The 19,015-nt window shown below is 36.8% G+C and overlaps 3 protein-coding genes, 1 long non-coding RNA gene and 2 pseudogenes across 8 annotated transcripts; 3 read left to right on the top strand and 3 right to left on the bottom strand.

Moving 5' to 3' along the window:
* Positions 1–1,444: 1,444 nt before the first annotated feature.
* LOC147941958 (uncharacterized) lies at positions 1,445–2,239 on the top strand (annotated as a pseudogene). Its single transcript, XR_015562696.1, has one exon. The product of XR_015562696.1 is annotated as an uncharacterized LOC147941958 (transcript).
* LOC104703743 (G-type lectin S-receptor-like serine/threonine-protein kinase At1g61500) lies at positions 2,190–5,619 on the bottom strand. The gene is given in 8 exon segments (XM_087460069.1): positions 2,190–2,629; positions 2,728–2,878; positions 2,974–3,211; positions 3,290–3,506; positions 3,509–3,729; positions 3,947–4,057; positions 4,187–4,819; positions 4,822–5,619. Coding segments are annotated over 8 exon segments (2,478 nt in total). The 5' UTR covers positions 5,435–5,619; the 3' UTR covers positions 2,190–2,335.
* Positions 5,620–9,066: 3,447 nt separating this feature from the next.
* Positions 9,067–10,506, top strand: LOC104714475 (photosystem I chlorophyll a/b-binding protein 3-1, chloroplastic). Its single transcript, XM_010419820.3, has 3 exons — positions 9,067–9,494; positions 9,580–9,641; positions 9,728–10,506. The coding sequence occupies exons 1-3, from the start codon at positions 9,351–9,353 to the stop codon at positions 10,341–10,343; spliced, it is 822 nt and encodes a 273-aa protein (XP_010418122.1). The 5' UTR covers positions 9,067–9,350; the 3' UTR covers positions 10,344–10,506.
* LOC104705160 (UPF0496 protein At3g57100 pseudogene) lies at positions 9,813–13,245 on the bottom strand (annotated as a pseudogene). The gene is made up of 2 exons (XR_015562029.1): positions 10,926–13,245; positions 9,813–10,804 (listed from the first exon to the last, which is right to left on the bottom strand). The product of XR_015562029.1 is annotated as a UPF0496 protein At3g57100 pseudogene (transcript).
* Positions 13,246–14,404: 1,159 nt separating this feature from the next.
* LOC104703747 (MLO-like protein 6) lies at positions 14,405–18,224 on the bottom strand. 3 transcript variants are annotated; one of them, XM_010419821.3, is made up of 14 exons: positions 17,868–18,224; positions 17,567–17,624; positions 17,185–17,453; positions 16,956–17,072; positions 16,806–16,866; positions 16,557–16,720; positions 16,361–16,455; positions 16,221–16,270; positions 16,083–16,123; positions 15,825–15,998; positions 15,692–15,727; positions 15,527–15,594; positions 15,371–15,431; positions 14,405–15,057 (listed from the first exon to the last, which is right to left on the bottom strand). In XM_010419821.3, the coding sequence occupies exons 1-14, from the start codon at positions 17,991–17,993 to the stop codon at positions 14,584–14,586; spliced, it is 1,794 nt and encodes a 597-aa protein (XP_010418123.1). In that variant the 5' UTR covers positions 17,994–18,224; the 3' UTR covers positions 14,405–14,583. The 3 variants fall into 3 exon arrangements, with proteins under 3 accessions (XP_010418123.1, XP_019083633.1, XP_019083634.1); XM_019228088.2 differs by having other exon boundaries at positions 14,405–15,241; positions 17,868–18,186; XM_019228089.2 differs by having other exon boundaries at positions 15,527–15,556; positions 15,654–15,727; positions 17,868–18,186.
* Positions 14,798–16,062, top strand: LOC147941959 (uncharacterized). The gene is made up of 4 exons (XR_015562697.1): positions 14,798–14,939; positions 15,383–15,450; positions 15,678–15,747; positions 15,832–16,062. It is a non-coding gene; the product is annotated as an uncharacterized LOC147941959 (long non-coding RNA).
* Positions 18,225–19,015: the final 791 nt, after the last annotated feature.

Consider the following 19,015-nt stretch of genomic DNA (forward strand, 5'->3'; position numbering starts at 1 on the left):
ACATCTACACTTTGCTATGAAAATATGAATCAGTCAGATTTTTCAGCATTAGTTTAAGAGGTGAAAGTGAGAAAGTAAACCAGGACAAGCAAAACTCAGGGACTTGTAAGAACTGAATTTCTGGGACAAATAAGCAATGTTGACCACAAGAGATGAGCATAAGGTCAGCAATATTGACTGATTCAAAGCTGCAATTCCTCTGCCAAAACAGTGGTTTAATAAAGTTATTGGAACTAATTCAAAAGACCAAATGGGGCAATTAGAGTAGCCTTTCAAGTTCCTATAATGAAACGTGACATTGCTATCTATAAACTCGTCCTACCTGAAACTATATCTAACAATACCAAAGAAATTTCAATACTTGAGTAATTTTCCACGAAGAGGTCCAAACTTAAGTTTTCACCCAATCAACATTTGACCTCACATAGCAACATTTGAACCAATCAAAAAGATGAGAATTTTTAGCCTGACTTGAAGAATCACACGCCGATTGAAATATTGTGTAGTTTCCATGTCCTTGCCACCTCTTTGAGTCCAGAACCTGAAAAATGATAAACATCCAACAATCAGATCTTTCTTATTGGTTTCTGAAGTTGTTGTTTTTAATCTTACACCACAGTTTGAAAATGTTAACTAGATTCACAGTAACAAGTTCTTAAACTGTAGTCGACTATGTTAAATCTCGTTCAAGCATTTTACCGAACACTTGCAGTGCATGACTAAAACGTTCAGAGCTTCACTGATGCCGTTGGACTCTAATACCCCAAAATCGAGACCGATACCACACATGACAATTATAAAAGACCGCGAGACTCTAAGCCTTTTTAAAACAAAGCAGAGATATTGAATGTAAACTAAAAACTCCTCGACAAAGAAAAGAAGAAAACACAAATCGAAAAGAGGGCTTTTTGATTTGCAGAAACCCTAAAGATGATTATAGCACAACGAACAAAACTGAAGAAGAAAAAAAAAAAAAAAAAAAAAACACACACACAAAAGAAGGTTTCGGAAACAAAAACGAAACCTTGCAGAAGATGAGAATTGCAGTTGTGCATCGCAACCTCTAAATTTAGTAACCGTTACGAAATAGAAACGAGATGGGCTTTACTTATCATGGGCTTAAAAAAACACATAATAATTTAGTAACCGTTACGATATAGAAACGAGATGGGCTTACTAACCTTGAATGTAAATTATAATTTAAACAAAAATTATAACGCGAAAAATGTTGTAATAGATTCGTTTCCAATTCAAGGAAAAAGGAAACTCAAGAAAAGAAGAAAAAAGGCAAAAAAAAAAGAAAAGTGGAAAGTGTTACAATAAGGATTAGCAAATTTACTATTTGTTAGAGATTAGAATCATACGCCTGTATAAATATTGTTGGATGCTTGTGTTTGAGTTTTCAACTTCTAATTATAAGAAAATAAAAGAGAAAAGAGAATAATCTGAGGTTAAGCGAACGACGAAAGCGACGAAGATGTCCAATTCCTCCAGCTCTGTACAAGAACAAGATCGTATACCACTGCCCCCACCAACAGCTGAGACTCTGAAGAGCGAGCTGGAGAGTCTACAGCTTTTGAACGAGAGATTGAACGGTGAGTGTTTCGACGGTCTGAGTTACCACGGAGCTGTGGTCCCTTGAAAAACAGTTGAGGCAGGCCATGGTCACCGTGGAACACCAAACGGGTAAGGCGGAACTTGAGTTGATAGCCAAACAGGAAGCAGATCCAGACTATACGGGGATAGTATGGGGCGACGAGAAGATACTTGAGAGTGAATTGGTTTTATTGGCTAAAAGAAAAAACTTGAGGAAACAGGCCAGAGAGCTCCGGATCAACAGCTCTAGCTCTGGAGAAAGACAAGAGGCTCAAAACATTGAGCATGTAAGGAGCGAAATCGAGAGAGTCCGGCTTCTGAAGGAGAGGTTGAATGGTAAAGAGCTCGACGGTCTTAATTACTACGAATTGGAGGTACTCAGATGTGAGATTTCCATTGGTTGGGGCAATGTGATGAGAGAGAGGCTGAGGCGTAGAGAGGAATCAATCTCTCAGGGACAGACTCAGCACGAGAAATCTCCAATGGACAATGCCACCACATAAGACCACGACGTTTAAAGAAGATTCACCTACTCTATAAAAACGCAAACACAAACTTATATAAGTTTCATAATTTTGCATTTGTGAAAACGCTTTATCCCTAAAGATTCAATATTAATACTTTTAAAGAGTCAAAAACTAAAGTTATAATGTAAGAACATAAACATGAAATAAAAGTTTTGTGATCTATCATGAACATAACACACTTTCAATTGTATAATTTCAATCACTCATGTTTCTTAACGCGCAAGGATCACAGATTGTGTCATCTCATTGACGGTGATCAAATCCCTTGCCGGTGATTCGTCATCTCTCGTATGCATTACAAATGTGGGTTGTTTTGGTAATGGAAGATCTGATGTTGTGGTGAGCATAGATAGCAACTCAAGTGTGTTGGGTCTATCGGCAGGTTGGTGCTGAACACAGAGTAGACCAATCTGAACACATCTCCCAACTTCTACTGGTCGACATGTATCAGCAACGTCTTGGTCTAGCAGATCAGTTCCTCCATTTTCAGACCAAGATTCCCACGCCTGTTGTGGTTTCAAAACCAAGCAAGAAAAGTTTTCAAACGGACTTGATGGAAATAGAATCTAGTGTGTCAATTCCTAAACTCTTACTTAATACTTACATATGCAAGAAGGGTTTTCCCGTCTTCGCCAAAGCTGAATCTTGAGATCTTCTCTCCGCTGATGATTTCTAGCAGTACAACTCCGAAGCTGTAGATGTCGGATTTCTCAGAGAACAGCCCAGTCCATGCATACTCTGGAGACATATATCCTCTGCACATATATCAATCAGTTTCTCACAAAGTTAATATGTAGTTACATATAGCTTTGAGTCCTAGTTAATTATGTATTTGAAGATGGATTCTTACAGAGTTCCTACAACCCTGTGAGTATTTTCCTGATATTCGGTTCCCTGATACATCCGAGCCAATCCAAAATCTGATATTTTTGGGTTCATTTTCTCATCCAAAAGAATATTGCTGACCTTCAGGTCTCTGTGAATTACTCTGAGGCGTGAGTCATGGTGGAGATAGAGAAGTCCACGAGCAATACCTTGAATGATATCAAATCTTTTTGGCCAATCAATCTCGAGCCTTTTTCTTGAATCTAAGACATAAAAACTATCAGACAAACAGTTCCACATTGACGCTGGTAGTAAAAGGAAGGATGCAAGAAGGGACAAACCAAATAAAAAGGTATCAAGGCTTTTGTTCACCATAAACTCATAAATCAATAGCTTCTCTTCTTCTTCAATGCAACATCCCAAAACCCGGACTAAGTTTCTGTGTTGGAGTTTTGAGATGAGTACTATTTCGTTCATGAACTCTTCTTTCCCCTGTCCGGAACTGCTAGAAAGACGTTTTACTGCAATTTCTTTCCCATCTTGCAGCTTTCCCTGAAAACGGATTGTAGAAGGTCATCCCAAGATCATAAAAAACGAATAGAAAATAGCAAATTGAAATACAGTCTGACCTTATAAACGGAACCAAATCCACCTTGTCCGAGTTTGTTTGATAGACTGAAATTATTGGTGGCGTTTTGAATGGTATTCATATCAAAGAAGTTTAAACCTGGGACTTCTTGTGGGTTCAGATTATTCATCCATACATCCTTTGATATATGAGCTGAAATTTGAGTTAGAATCGTGTGTTAGTGCTTCAAATCGGGTAATCTAGCCAAGTGAGCATAGTAAGATTATCTTTTTGTTTTAAAAGCATAAATTAATGGACCAAAAGAACATATAATTTTGACAACAAATGTAAGCTCCCCTTTATTTTTTGCAAGCAAATGAGTAGAAGAACAACAAGATATCATTAGATAGTAAAGTCATCAATGAGTTACCGTTATGTTCCACTCTGCATCTCCAGACACCAAACGCAAAGAAGCTCAAGATCACACATAGGGTCAGGCTCACTGTACTAGCAACAATGGTCTTCTTGCGCTTATTTCCACCTGAGAAATGTAACACAAAAAAAATTAAACTAGATTCCATGCTCCTATTTAAAAGGGCAGTCTCAATGACGTAGAATATAACAATGCAAAAGACAAAGAAGGTCTTTGACTTTAACTTCTAACCCATACCTAGCTCAGAACGTGCAAGACGTATAGATAGAAGTTCTCCAGTTGCAGAAAATTGCACTGCGTCCATTAGGTCCTGGTTCCACACGAGGCACCCAATTCCATTAATATAAGCAAATGCCAAGCAAGAACAGTTGTGGAGGCAACGTTGGTGGCATTCTTCAGCATTCACAGAACTTGCAAATTCATAGAAGTCTGGAGGCTTTATGTTGGCAATTGGATGGAAGACATCTGCATCTCCGGCAGTAGATTTTTCTAGACAATCTAGCTTGGTACGCCTCACACAACCACCAGTCCAGTTTCCCCTTTTCCACTCCTCAATAGATTTTGGTACAAACCCTTTGAAGCATTTACACTTTGGAGGAACCGACATAACACACAACCCAAATGGTCCACACGCACCATAAAAATCGCATGAATTGGCTGGAGCCTCATAGTAAAATTCCCAGCCCATTCCATTATCCCGAAACATCTTCATTGACCCCTCTGGTGTTAAAGTTATACGTGAAAGTTTGTAGTTTTTTTGAAAATAAGTCAAGTACCCTGACCCATTCACATCCTGGTGAAGAGTAAATGGACCTGTATATGATTGATCCATAAACGGTACCCCAGTGAACCTTGTTTTAGCCCAAGGATCCAATAAGGCGTCGACCCTCGCATAATAAACCCCTGTGATGGCACTTGCGGTGTAATCTGGCCCAAAAAGTCACCAACTGATGGATCAGTGTAACTTTTCCAAGAAGTCAACACCCGCTTCTCACCGGTGGCAAGGTTATACGTCAGGAATGAAGTATGTAGCAGAGTATCACCAAGATGCTCAAAGCTTTGCCACAGATCTCTTTCCGAAACATTATCTATGACTCTAAGATTTCCGGTATCTGAAAGCTCTGCACGACACCCGTTAGAGGAAAAATTTACACCACTGGACCAAACAACGCCATTTTCTCCATCGAATAACAAAAGACTTCCACTGCTACTAATAGCTAGATTAGCAGAGGAGTCCGTGACGGGTTTCTCCCTATTGGCAACCCACACAACGACCCGGGGAATAGTATCCTTAAACCAGATGCCAACATATTGGTACTGGGTGTTATTAGGACTGAAGAACCCCAATTCATAAACACCATTAGAGGAGCTGAGAGTTTGTCCTATTGACAAAGGACTCTCTGTGGTTATCCCTGCATAGCTAAAACTTAAAAGCATGTTAAACAAGAGCATGGTAAAGAGGAGCAAACAAGCAAACCTCGTCATCCCGTGCACTCCCAAGAAACAATCTTCTTCAGATTAGTGGAATAACAGAACATGTATGCTAGAGAAATAATCCAGAAAACAAACTCAAGTACTTAATCTAAACAATGTTGACCACAGCGCCCATCTTTCAAGATTCTGCATTAAATTATGTTATTAACGTTCTTAAAACCTTGTTACACCAATCTTTAATACTTGTGCTTACCAGTTGGACCAAAAGAAATGAATCTTAAAATTCCAACCTACCAAATAAAGTAATCAACCGTGCAAAACCTCATATTGAAACATAGTGTCACTTTCATGTCTTTGTTTTAAACTCGTGAAGGGACAACCAATGAAAGATAGTCATCAACACTATGAGAACCAATCAAAATATCAGAATTTTGAAACCTCTTTACCTTTCGTAGTATGAACCAAGAACTCCAAACCTTTTACCCAATCAACCACGCAGAATTGACCAGAATCAATTTAAAAGATGCAAATGAGATTCGTCATCTCGTGTGTAAGCTTAAACACTGAGATGTAAGACCTCAAATGAGATATGGACCAAAGACCAATTGTTTAATATATATATAAAAAAAAAAAAAAAAAAAAACAACTGGAGTGTTTTACCCTTTAATATGTGCAACATTCTCTGTTTTATCTGATCTACCAAAGTGCCAAGAGGTAAAAAGAGCGTAGCTTTGAAGCCTCAAATTTCGTTCAGGCATTTCGCCGAACACGTATGATGCGTGATCTAGCCAATTACACTGCTACCATTAAGTAGCTAATTTCAGAAAACAGTGTACAAAGGAGTATCCAATACATTTGACGGAATAAACAAATTTTGAAGCCCCTTACCTTTCATAGTCTGAATCAAAAACTCCAACCTTGTACCCAAAAATCAACTACGCACAATTGACCAGAATAAGTGAGAGATACACTCTAAATCAATTTAAAGATGCAACTGGGATGAGATGCAGGACCTCAAATATAGACCACAGACCAATCAGGACCACAACCTTATTATACAAGTGCAGTGCAGCATCCTCTGTTTCATCCGATCAGCAAGCTATACCGCAGGTTTTGAAGTCTTACGTTTTCGTTCAGGCATTTCACCGAACATTTACAGTGTGTGATCCGAATCTTTCGAAAGCATTCCTTTCAAACCTTTGCTAAATTCTCCAACTTTAATTATGAACTGAACAATGGTGTGTCATCAGCAAGAGCAAAAAAAAAAAAAAACACATGTGGAACACACATGTTCATATACAGCATTATCTTTTCATGTGTCGATAAATCACTACTAAATTAGTAAATTCTTTGATTAAACTTAATTATTTAGGTGTTTGAAGATTTCGAAAATTAGGATATTTGGTATTTTGAATTTTCTTTTCATCCACGTAACCATTTATATTCTCACCTATATCCATTTTAAATACATATAATTTTTAAATAAATTATTTTATAATGTATTTTTCTCGTTCACAAACATATTTTTTTCCTTTTGTTATGATTGAATTTCTTGTTATATCTATATCCATTTTAGTTATTTAAAAAAATATATATATATATATCCAATAGGACTCAGTTCTACAATTTGTCAATTTCCATAACAAATAGTTTCTTAGAGCAAGTTTATCGGGGGGTTTATGATAGAGTTCTTAGTGTTTTGGGTAAAAAAGATAAATCAGAAATGGAAAAAATTCTAAGATCTCCCTTTATATAAGAGACGAAATCTTGGTTTAAGAGGCGATACGTGTCGCTATTCTATTGGTTGAAAGAATAAAACAAAAGAGAGAAAAAAAAATTCCTCGATTTATTTCTTTTTCGTCTCTCTCTCTTTCTCTCGTTTGCGATTGAATCGACGAAACAAACGAAGAATTTGGAATTGAAGCTTGAAGGTTATGAAGTTGGAGTCGATTAAATCGGTCGAGAGATTGAATCAATTGGAATCAGAAAGGTAAGTTTCTTAGTAGAATTGTTTGAATCGGAAATTGTTTTATGATTAGGGTTTTTTGATTTTGGATCGTAATTGAGTGTTATTTGAAGTTTGTTGGAAAATTAGGGTTTTTGTTGTGCACGTGTTCCAAATTGATCATTTGATTTGATATTGTTAGTGAAATACAACATCTGTTTTTTTATTCCCTCTTTCTCTGTTGTGAAACTGGAATTGAATCTGATATCAATCTGTGTTTTTGTGGGCGGGTTTAATGATGATGATGTCGTCGCTTGGTGGTGGTGGTGGAGGAGGAGGAAGTTGTGGTGGTGGAGTTGGTAGTGGCGGCGGAGGGAGATTTATGAATTATTCTTCATCTCTTTCGGTTCCTCCTTCTGCTCCTCACTCTCTTAATTACTCTGGTGGTCTCCAATCTCAGTCTTTTGTCTTCGTTGAGCAAGATAAGTAATTAAATCTCAGTTTCTATATATATATATATAGTTGTGTTGATGCTATCTGATTGATTTATCATCCTCAGGCAACATGCTCTTTCTTCAGGAAGCTGTGACCTGTCTATCTCAACCAAATCATCAGTGGCAGCTCTTTTGGGAAGTCAGCTTGGCGTCTTTGATCGAGTTAGGTATCGATTATTTTCCGGTAGTGATGCATCCTTTGAACTCTGAGATCATCTACTTGTGGAGCAGGAGCAACAATATGCTGATCTTGTTTAACTTGAGGACACATGCGTTTAGGCTTCAGGAGGAAACTGTAGACAATAACAACAAGTGTATGGGTGGTTACATCTTGAGTTTTAACAGCAATACCAGTTTATGGTCCTAACCATCTCCTCTTTTCCCAGTATGTTCTCCCTTGTTGGATGCAACGTCTCCCTCGTCCCCAGCCTAATTAGTGTCTTCTCTTAATACTCTACTCTAATGATCTTCTTTTGTCAGTAACTCTTTTAAACTCTTTGCTTGTAAAGAAGAGGAAACATGTAGTTGTTGGTTTTATTGGGCTTATTATGTTATCAAGTTTGCATATTCTCATTTGTATAAGTTAGAGAAAACAAAAAATGAGAGTAGTCAAAAAACATAACTGGCTGCCCATACATCTCTCCACCAAAATTTACTTATTTCTTTCTTCACAACAATAGTCAAGAAATCCCAAATATTGCTAAACCATTGTCAATTCGTGGTTTTCTATAAACATTGTCAATGTTGCTGTAACGTTTTCTCACCATTTTGTGTAATATATGTGCTCCATCTTAGTTGCCTATGTTTCTCATTTACAAATCTTTAACAAAACAGATGATGAACCTCTGTTTTCAAAGTTTTCAGAAACAGAAAATATAATTCTATTTTTGTATGTTTGAAAATTAATTAAAATGTAATATTTTTTAATTTTATAAAATCTTAAATGTTTACACATTTATTCCACTTCTATTCTATTTAAAATTTTAAAATTTTTAAAAACAATATTTTCAAAAATAAGAGACCTAAAATAAGAATCTACCAATAAAAGAGAAAAATTTATCTAACAGATCATGGGTTTTTATATTCCAAATAGTACACAATTAATTCATAAAAAAATTAAGAACTCCCCGAACCCCCAATAAACTTGCTCTTAGGTTCCTAACGTTAGCTAATTTGATATTTTTACCACAGTAATAATACATATCCATTCCAGTTTTTCCAATAACTCAATATTTTTTGTATCCAATAGGATTCTATGTAAAGATTTTTTTGTTCGTGTGGCGGATAAGCAAAAAACACAACAACATAATCTCTTATCCAACTTATATTGCCACGTGGACAGATATAGTTGGTGAAGCAGATACTAATCTAATCTGAGCAAAACCAGTTGTGCTATTTCAAAGCCACAGGTACTCAAACCTTTGTTTCTTCTACCCTAACAATAATAGCTCCTGCCTCAGACCATAACTGAACCATCATCATCATCTCTTGGTGACAGAAGAGAAGCGTTGAGGAACAGAGAAAAAAAATGGCAGCACAAGCACTTGTGTCTTCTTCACTTACCTCCTCTGTTCAGACTGCTAGACAGATCTTTGGCTCCAAACCAGCTGCCTCTGCCTCACAGAAGAAGAGCTCCTTTGTTGTTAAGGCTGCTTCAACTCCACCTGTCAAGGTACATGACAGTCTCTACTCTTCACAGATCTCTCTCTATGCATTGAATAATCTGATCCTGATTCTGTGTGTTCTTGGTTTCTCAGCAAGGAGCAAACAGACCATTGTGGTTTGCATCATCGCAGAGTCTCACTTACTTGGATGGCAGGTAATTCTTAAAGAAACTGTTGTATATGGTTTGTTTACGAACTTCAGGATCGATGTTTAAAACTGGGGATGTTTTGATTCTTGCAGCTTACCTGGTGACTATGGATTCGACCCACTTGGTCTTTCAGATCCAGAGGGTACCGGAGGATTCATTGAGCCGAGATGGCTAGCGTACGGAGAGATCATCAACGGACGGTTCGCCATGTTGGGTGCAGCTGGAGCTATTGCTCCTGAGATTCTAGGAAAGGCCGGTCTGATTCCAGCAGAGACTGCTCTTCCCTGGTTCCAAACGGGTGTGATTCCACCTGCAGGGACATACAACTACTGGGCAGACAATTACACACTCTTTGTTCTCGAGATGGCTCTGATGGGATTTGCTGAGCACCGGAGGCTACAGGACTGGTACAACCCAGGATCTATGGGGAAACAGTACTTCTTGGGGTTAGAGAAGGGTTTGGCTGGTTCAGGTGACCCATCTTACCCCGGTGGACCTTTCTTCAACCCTCTTGGGTTTGGGAAAGATGAGAAGTCAATGAAGGAGTTGAAACTCAAGGAGGTCAAGAACGGTAGACTAGCTATGCTCGCCATCCTCGGTTACTTTATCCAAGGACTAGTGACCGGAGTGGGGCCTTACCAGAACCTGCTTGATCACTTGGCGGATCCCGTCAACAACAACGTCTTGACCAGCCTCAAGTTCCACTGAGGTGATCATCATCCTTTGTGTGTTGTATGTCTCTTGTATCTTAAAATCTTCCTGTCTCTTGCTACCATTGGCTTCTTCGTATTGTAACACCCTATGTAAACATATTCGTGTTTTGTATGAAGTGACAGTGTCAATGGCCAAAAGAAAAACTTTTTAGGATTAATGGTTGGTATTTGCAAGAATTAAGCAAACTGGTTAGGATATTATAACACTGTTGTGGAATTATGTACTTCTGATGCTTAAAACATATATAGATGCTGAAATTTGAATTAGAATTCGATTTAGTGCGTAACATCTAGTACTTGTTACGTTATAGCAAAGAAATGAATAATAAGGTCATAAGTGTGTTACCATTATGTTTTACTCAGAATCTCATGAAACCAAACACAGCAGAACCCAGTAGAACAGATAGAGAAAGGCTCACAATACCAGCAGCAATGGTTTTCTTGAACTTATAACACCTGAAATTTATGAAGCGACAAATTTTAAAACATTATCATACTGCTACAGAAAATAACAGTACCAATGGAGTTGAAGATTTGTAAATGACAAAGAAGCTCTTTGGTGTTATTTAAGCTGTACCTAGTCTTAGTGCATATTGTGCAAGACGACTGAAAAGAAGTTCTCCTCCTGCAGAAAATTGCACTGCGTCCATTACATCCTGGTTCCACAGTACGGAAGATGTTTTTGCATCTTTGCCAGTAGAGTTTTTCTGATAAATGACAATGTAGTTGGGTTACGCCTTACACAACCACCAGTCCAGTTTCCTCTTTTCAACTCCTCAGTATATTTTGGTATAAACCCTTCAAAATATTTACATTTTGGGGGAACTTGCGTCACACACAACCGAATAGGTCCACATATGCACATACACCATAACAAGCACATGAGTTCGCTGGAGCCTCAAAACTCAATTCCTGAAGCCCTTCTATCAACTCCCTGGAGGCATTCACAAGAGCCAAACACCTAACAGAAACATCACCCCAACTCTTTGGAACCGTAACTCTCATTCAGGCATTTCATCGAACTTTTCCAGTGCATAAACCACAAGCGATAAGAGTACACATATATTACAGTTTTAGGGCTGTAGATTGAGTGATTCAACCCATTCGGCATTTAGAGGAAGCTGACGGAACTTTTCAACGGGAACGTTCGGTCTAGAACAGAGTGTTTCCGGTGATCGGGTTTTGTCACTATCTCTCAGAGCGACACAAGTAACTCCGGTGATACACTGGTAGAATTATGGAAGGAATTGAAAGGCGTTGAAGGGACGTTACCTGGTTTACGTGACCGTGAGTATTGCAAAATGGTTGATCTTGGTGGAAAGATAGCGGTTTTATGGGAAGAGTGTCTGCACTATCAGCAGATTAATACGACTTGGTGTGCTGAGATTAGTCTTGAAAAGCGCGATGGAGATGAGATTTGGAGGAAGGTTGAGTTGTTTGATGATGTGCTTAGTGTCCACTATTCTGGTTCTTTGCTCTATGCCGCTGCTGTTTCTGCTGTTGTTTGATGAATTGACTACTCTCATGATATTACGCTTGAACGGCTTTATGTGCGGATGTTTTCATTTTGTTTTGAATATTTGCGTTTTCTTTTTTTTGTGTTTCCTTTCTATTATATGACTGATGAACGATTGTTTCATGTTTTTAGCAGAATGCAAATTTTCATTGTTTTAAGTTTTAAGCATATTGGTTACTTGTAGACGAGGTAAACAACAGACTCGACATACAGTATCATTACTAACTAGTAACTACAAATTAAGAAAAGTAAGAAACAAAACAATCAACTATTTCGTCGAGCTCTTCTGGCCACGAGACAAAAACTCAGTCATTTTCTCCAAAGCCACCGTACGTCCAAACTGAGCAAAACCGTCGCACTGTCCGGTCTCTCTATCAAGCTCCAAGAAAGTTAACTTCAAACTCTTCCGTTCCTCCTCCACCTCTCTCATAGCGACAGCCATCGAATCCCGTTTCTTAACAGCGAACTCGGTCGCTACTCGAATCGATTTCTCAACACTTTCAAGTCGACTCACCAGTTTAGTAATCTTCTCTACTTCTTTAAGAGCAACCGTTGTTCCTCTTTCCATCGAGCTCATCGCGGTCTTTTGTAGTTTCAAAGCTTCGGTTGATCTCTTCCACCTCGAAGCTACAAACGAACTCAACGCCTCCAATGGAACTAATCCAAAACCCCCCGCCACTGTCTTGCTAATGAATATAGCAACGATTACAGGAGCTAATAAAGCGGCAGTAACAATAGCTCCTATAGCTCTTCGACCTCTCACACGTCTCAACTTTTTATCAATTCTTTTCATCGTCTTCTCTAGTTCCACAATCATCTTCGCCAGCTCTTCGTGACAGCTCTGTAATTTGCTGAGAAACTCACAATAATCCAAGTTGTGGTCATCAAAGTCGTTGAAGTTCCTCAGATCACTGAATGTTTTTCTGAAACTTGCTTCCATTAGTCCCCTATAACTCAATTGTTCTTCATGAAAATTACTTAGAGCTTCATCAATCAAGTTATAATCCTTCTTCTCTGCTCTCTCTAAGCATGTCTTGAGAGACTCGCAGAGATGAGAAACAGATTTGCTAGTGCTGAAGTATTTGTTGAGAAGACGGAACAACTCCGGATCTTCACGTAGATCGGTTTGTTGAAACTCAACGAATAATTTTGAAACGTCTTCGTCCATGTTGTCCATACAGTCCCCAAGTTTCTTTATGTTATCTTCTGATCGAGATCGGAGCATTCCCCTAGTTGTAGTGTTGGCGCCAATGGTGGAAGTAGTAGTAGTAGTAAGTGGTGGTGATAGAAAAGACATGGTGGGAGTGGGATAAACAGTGGATATAGGTTGACGACGCCTGAGAATACGTGACAAGAATGATTTGCAAAATCTAATCTTCATACTTTAGTAAAGCAAAAAAGAAACAAAGTCTTAGAGAAAGTTCACAAAGAATTTAGAGCAGAGTAAGATTCACACTTTTCAAATGAACAAAGAAGAATGAATATATAAATGTTGGTCATCCATCGTGTTTTATATATACGAAAGAATTTTCCATTTTTTTCAGGTTTCTAATTTTAAGCATTTTTCATTTTTTTCGAATAAATATTTCCTTTCTTTTTTGCCAAGTATTAAATATTTTCTCTTTTTTTTATGCTTCGACCGTTGTATAAACCAAGAAAGAAAAGGAAATATATTTATGTTGATGTAACGGTCAATTTTTAAGTAATTGTAAATTATACTAAAATAAAAGTAGAAACTCCTAAAAAACTGTTTACATATAATTTTAAACAATCAATAAGGAATCGACAATTTTACAATTTTATTAATTAACATTTTAAAATTATATTATTTTCTATACAAATATATTAATAAAAAGGAAAACCAATATATATAAAAAAAAAAAAAACAAGAAATGTAAATTTTGGAAAACAATATATGGAATATATAAAATTGATGTTCTTATTCTTATTTTGTTAATCTTTTTATTTTCCAACAAAAAAAGAAATTTAACAAAAATATATAAATGATTAACTCTAAATATTTTTAATATAAAAAATAATCTAAGGCCTTTCATTCAATCATAATTTTTTTATTTGTAAATTTCGAGCCATAGGTATAATTTTATTTTTGGATATGAAGAAAAAGGATCGATGTTAGCAACAAAGAATTCCAACCTTTGACCCGATTAAGATTAACCATTTGACCTATTAGTTTCAGACTTTCATTTTATAGTCTGACCCCAATACAACAACAACTACGTATCTGGTATTCAGAGATACCCCATCAATAATAACCAAACCCCATTAATAACAACATTCCATCAAAGAGTTATCTAGCAATTTTCCTAGAACTACATTTTGAGTGCACTTACTTACAACAAGAGATCCTAATCAAACTCTCAAAGATCCCTAATCAAAGACAAAAGAAAAAACAGAAACAATGATTTGGCGAAACCAGGCTTCAGATTCTCCTCACACATTCTACAAACCATGTCTAATTCTATCCACTAGTCTACACCCAAAAACCGCTATGCTTCGACAAACCAAGTCTCATTCAAGCATTTTATCAAACACCTTGCATGCTTTATTTATATCCACTATCACATCCTTCACAAACTCTCAAAGAATTGTAACAACAACAATATGTATAGAGTTGTATAATGATGAAGATGTACAAGGAACTGTTTACATAAAACATAATTAGCCAATCACTAATAATAACAATAATTCAATTTTAATTTCATCGCTTAAACGAAAAATCCCGTAAGCTTATATTACTAATCTCATGCTGCTGTGTTCGTATGTGACCAGGTCCAGGAGGTAGTTCAATAGATGAAGAAGCAACAAGCTTTTTCTCAGAATCTTCTTCTCCAAACCTAGAACGATGATTCGAAACTGAATTCGTCGAAGCCTCAGCAGTTTCGTGGTGTGGAGATTGAGACTCAGGATCCCACGAATCGAAATCGGAGTTCCTTCTCGGAGACATGGAGTTCGCGAAGCCGTCGTCGAAGCTTCTGCTTCGTTTGTGAGGGACGTTGCGGAGGAGATGAATCGGAGAAGAACCATGCGTTGGTGTTGTTGGTCTGCTAGAGAAAGGTGTGGTTGATTCTGAACTCCTTCCATGTTTCATCTGTTTCTTTGCTGTGTGATGCCAACTTTTTAACGCTGTTGCTATTCTCTCGTTGAACACTGTTGGTTTCATCTTTGAACCCATCTTCACAAAGATTCATCAAATTCAAGAAAATATCAGATTTTGACATTGCAAAGTTACGATTTTTATGTGTTTGTGTGTGTCATCTTTGAACCCATCTTCGCAAAAGTTCATCAAATTCAAAAAAGATCAGATTTTGAAATTGAAAGTTAGTATCTTTATGTGTGTGTGTCATCTTTGAACCCATCTTCACCAAAGTTCATCAAATTCAAAGATTTAGAAATTGCAAAGTTACAATTTTTATGTGTTGTGTGTGTGTGTTTGTTATCTTTGAAATTGAAAGTTAGAATCTTTATGTGTATGTGTGTGTTTTTACCTGAGTGACTAGAGCGTAAAGAGGAAGAGTAACGTAGCTGCAAAGAATCTGGACAATAAGTCTGCAAGATCAAGATCAAGGTTGGGGACTTTGTTACCTTTTCAAGGGATGGTGTCTCAGATTTGGTTTTAAAGCTATATGTTTTTTTTTACTTACCCGATTGAGATTCTGATGATGACATCTACACTGCTTTCATGGAAACAGTTCTTGAGTTTGAATTCATACTGAATAGATAAGCAAATAGTTTTTTTGGATGAAATGATTGATTGAATTGGTATATTACGTGTTAAGTTCGTGGATAATGCAGAGCTGCTTGCTTACCGTACTCCAGACAAAGAAAGCTAGTTGAAACGCGTTCTGCAAATGGTGATGATAAGGTATGGTTATTTTCAGACATTTTTTTTTTGCGTTGTTGTTGTAAGGAGAAGAATCAGAAAGTAAGATTAATGTTTACCGTGAAGAGAACTAAGTGAATGAGGAAGAGAATGAAACGTGGGCGACCGAACCAGAAGAAATGATCACCAGGCTGAACAAGTGGTGTGCCTTTCACTACGTCACCTTTCTCTTGGATTCTTAGTCCCAGTTTTGTTATTATCACTTGAAGTTTTGTCCCAACAACAAGAATCACCTGCAGTTTGTTTGTACATTCATTCTTGTTACAACAGAAGCAAAGGAAATAGGTTTCTTTTAAAGGTTTTTGTTTGTTGCTTACGACGAAGGGAATGAACGGTAACCAGAGGTAAGAATTCAATCCTGTTCGTATGAAAAAGCAGAGGAAATATATTAGTTTTGGACTGTTGAAGGCTTTTAAAGAGATATTGATGGAGTGAGGTTTTGAAAATGAGTGTACCGTTTGTGTTGGTCAAGAGGAATAGCACGGCGACGAACCAGATCACAGGACTGAAAATATAAAGCAATTGAAACATCAGATTAATCGTTAATTAGTTAGTGAACTGATGGAGTTTGTATTAATCGTTGTTAGTTCCATACTTGATCTCGACGATGGTTTTGAAGTCTTCCTCTAATGATCTCTGAATATACTTGCGGAAATCGAATCTTGCATCACTCCCAGGAGCCAAATGAGCCTGAAATAGATGAAAGAAGAAGAAGCATTATGATCTTTGTCTTGAGAGGTTAGTTTTTAAACCCAATGGAAACGTTTTAAGATCAAAAGATTGATACTTACCATGATGAAACCATGTCTAAGTGTTAAGTAATCAACTTTGGTTACAGATCTAAAGAACTGTCTGAAAAAACATACAATCCACAGCGTAATAGTTGTTCTGCTCCAGAAATTTAGATGTCTACGCCCGAAAGATGTATCCCTCGCGAACCTAAACCTCTCGGGATCTACATTATGCGAAAAATTCCTCGTTCAAACTTCACACTCAGTTTCAAATTTATCGATTTGTCATTCTAAGTTTATATAAGTTACCGTGCGAATACTGATACTCGATTGTCTTCGTCTCCTCTTCCCATCTCTTCCACCTTCTCATCTACGATAAAAGTTTCAATCTTTTAGCGAAACGAAGCGATATCTCAACTGGTGTGGCCACAATGAGGATTGACGTAAAAAAAATTTTACCTTGGTCTTTCCCAAAGCATAAGTAACAATACAGTAGATCACATGACACACCGCAAGTACAAAGATGAATATATGAAGCTGGTGCATGCCATAAGCCGATACAAAAGCGACTTTTCCCTGTAAAAAAGGAAACATTAGAGAACTCAGACTGTCAAAAAAGAAAAAGCAGTCTACGTTAGTGGCTTTTACTTACAAAGAAAGATTTCTAAAAAGAATTAAGAGTTGTTACCTTCTCTGCACACTTATCATAACCTTTAGTAGCCAAACTCCTTCGAGGAATGAAAGAGTCGACTAATTGGAGAAGCTTTCGACGCGAGTTTTCATCGTCGTTTTCTCCGTCTTCCACCTTTGGGACATCTTTCTTACCGTACTTTCTCGCCTCTTCGGATGGACTACAAGGGTGCATGGACGCTGCGATGTTCTTTGGGATGCAAATATTTGAGATGTAGCCTTGTCCAATAGTAAGCAGTAGTGATATGAATCCCATCAGCATAAGCTCTACAAAAAAACAACAACATTTAATTGATGTTTAACTAACCAAAACTTAAAAGAAGATTAAAAAATGAATTTTTTTTTTTTACAATATAGTTTAAAATTAAAAATAAATTTACCTGCTTTCACTTTTTCAAGGGCTTCATATAAAGCTTTTTTGTTCTTGTTCTTAAACCACTGTCGGAAGAAGTGTCAAAACAGAGCATGGATTTGGTTTAGTAATCAGAAACAGAGCAAACTATGAAACCGACACAAATATAAAAACTTGTAATAAACCCTTTTGGGTTTTAGCAGTCTGTAGACATAAATTACTTTATAATCTGTGGCATCAAGTTTTGAGACGATGAAGAAGAACTAAACAAACACAGAAACAGAGCAAGAAACAGAGAATCAAGGAGAAGAAGTTGGTAAGAGGCGTACAGATCCAATTTTATGAATAAGTTTCTCGATTACGATCGAAATCAGAAGCAAAACGAAGCAAACCACAGCGACGGCCCATGTAGAAGTTTCCTCTAATGTTTTTTCTTTCACTGGATCATCCGCCATTAAAGCTCACAGAATAATTCCAAGCAAAGAGCTTTTTTTAAATAATAAATAAAAAAAGAATATGAAAAAAAAGATAAAGAAGTTGATTTTTGCAATCATCAAAACACGTATGCGTGTCTTTATATAAACACACGGAGACGAAGATGAAAGAAGCCGACCGGAGAGTAGGCATAGCTTGAAAAGTTCAATCTTCAAAGTCAAGAACTTTGAAACCTATTAATATATAATGATGATTTTTTTTTTCTTCTAAAAAACATGCTGTGTGTACTGTTATGTATTTTTGTGATTTTTTTAAAAAATTAATATTTAATGTTTCTTTTTTTGTTTCGAAAAAGCATATTTAATGTTCTTTCTTTGTTACATCAACGTTTAATTAGTTGTTTACGTATAATGGTATAAGTTTTCTTCTATATGGACGCTAAGTAAGTTGTTATATCCCTATTCTCGAATTTTTTACAGACAGTTACAGAAAAAACGAATTTTTTTCAAAAACATACCAATTAACAACCTACAAAACCAGCAAAGTTACATTCCAATTTTTTTACGGATGCATGAGCTCCAAAGGCCAATTGGATAGACACGTTCGAATCTGAGTCGTTAAACTTAAAAGCTACGAGTATTTTTTTTTTGGGGACCAGTGAACAACCATGGGACGTTTCCTGTTGTTTTAGTGATATTTTTAATGGTCAAAACTCGGAAGTAAAAAACAAAAAATGACTAGGTCGGAAGATAGTTTGAGACTTGAGACTAGGTTTCCAAAATCAAAGAAAGTCTATTATTCTAAACGCAAAAAAAGCTCTTTACATTCACATTATAATTTACAGAAATTTATTTTTTGAAAATCTGAAAATGATAAATACTTTTACATTCAAAGAACGTCTATTATTCTAAACGTAAAAATCTCATTGCATTCACATTATAATTAGCAGATTTAAAAAAAAAAAAAAACTGGAAATGATAAATATTTTTACATTCAAAGAAAGTCTGTTATTCTAAACGTAAAAATCTCTTTGCATTGATCA

Source organism: Camelina sativa, chromosome 7, assembly GCF_030686135.1.
Source record: "Camelina sativa cultivar CO46 ecotype springtype chromosome 7, ASM3068613v1".
Classification (NCBI taxonomy): domain Eukaryota; kingdom Viridiplantae; phylum Streptophyta; class Magnoliopsida; order Brassicales; family Brassicaceae; genus Camelina; species Camelina sativa.

Excerpts from the sequence above, each read along its gene's own strand:
- LOC104703747 (XM_010419821.3), bottom strand. The coding sequence starts at position 17,993 with ATGGCGGATGATCCAGTGAAAGAAAAAACATTAGAGGAAACTTCTACA. Across the intron at positions 15,728-15,824 it reads TTCACTTAGTTCTCTTCACG|AACGCGTTTCAACTAGCTTT; the intron begins GTAAACATTAAT and ends CACCATTTGCAG. Across the intron at positions 15,432-15,526 it reads ATCATCAGAATCTCAATCGG|ACTTATTGTCCAGATTCTTT; the intron begins GTAAGTAAAAAA and ends TTGATCTTGCAG.
- LOC104714475 (XM_010419820.3), top strand. The coding sequence starts at position 9,351 with ATGGCAGCACAAGCACTTGTGTCTTCTTCACTTACCTCCTCTGTTCAG. Across the intron at positions 9,495-9,579 it reads CTTCAACTCCACCTGTCAAG|CAAGGAGCAAACAGACCATT; the intron begins GTACATGACAGT and ends TTGGTTTCTCAG. Across the intron at positions 9,642-9,727 it reads CTCACTTACTTGGATGGCAG|CTTACCTGGTGACTATGGAT; the intron begins GTAATTCTTAAA and ends TGATTCTTGCAG.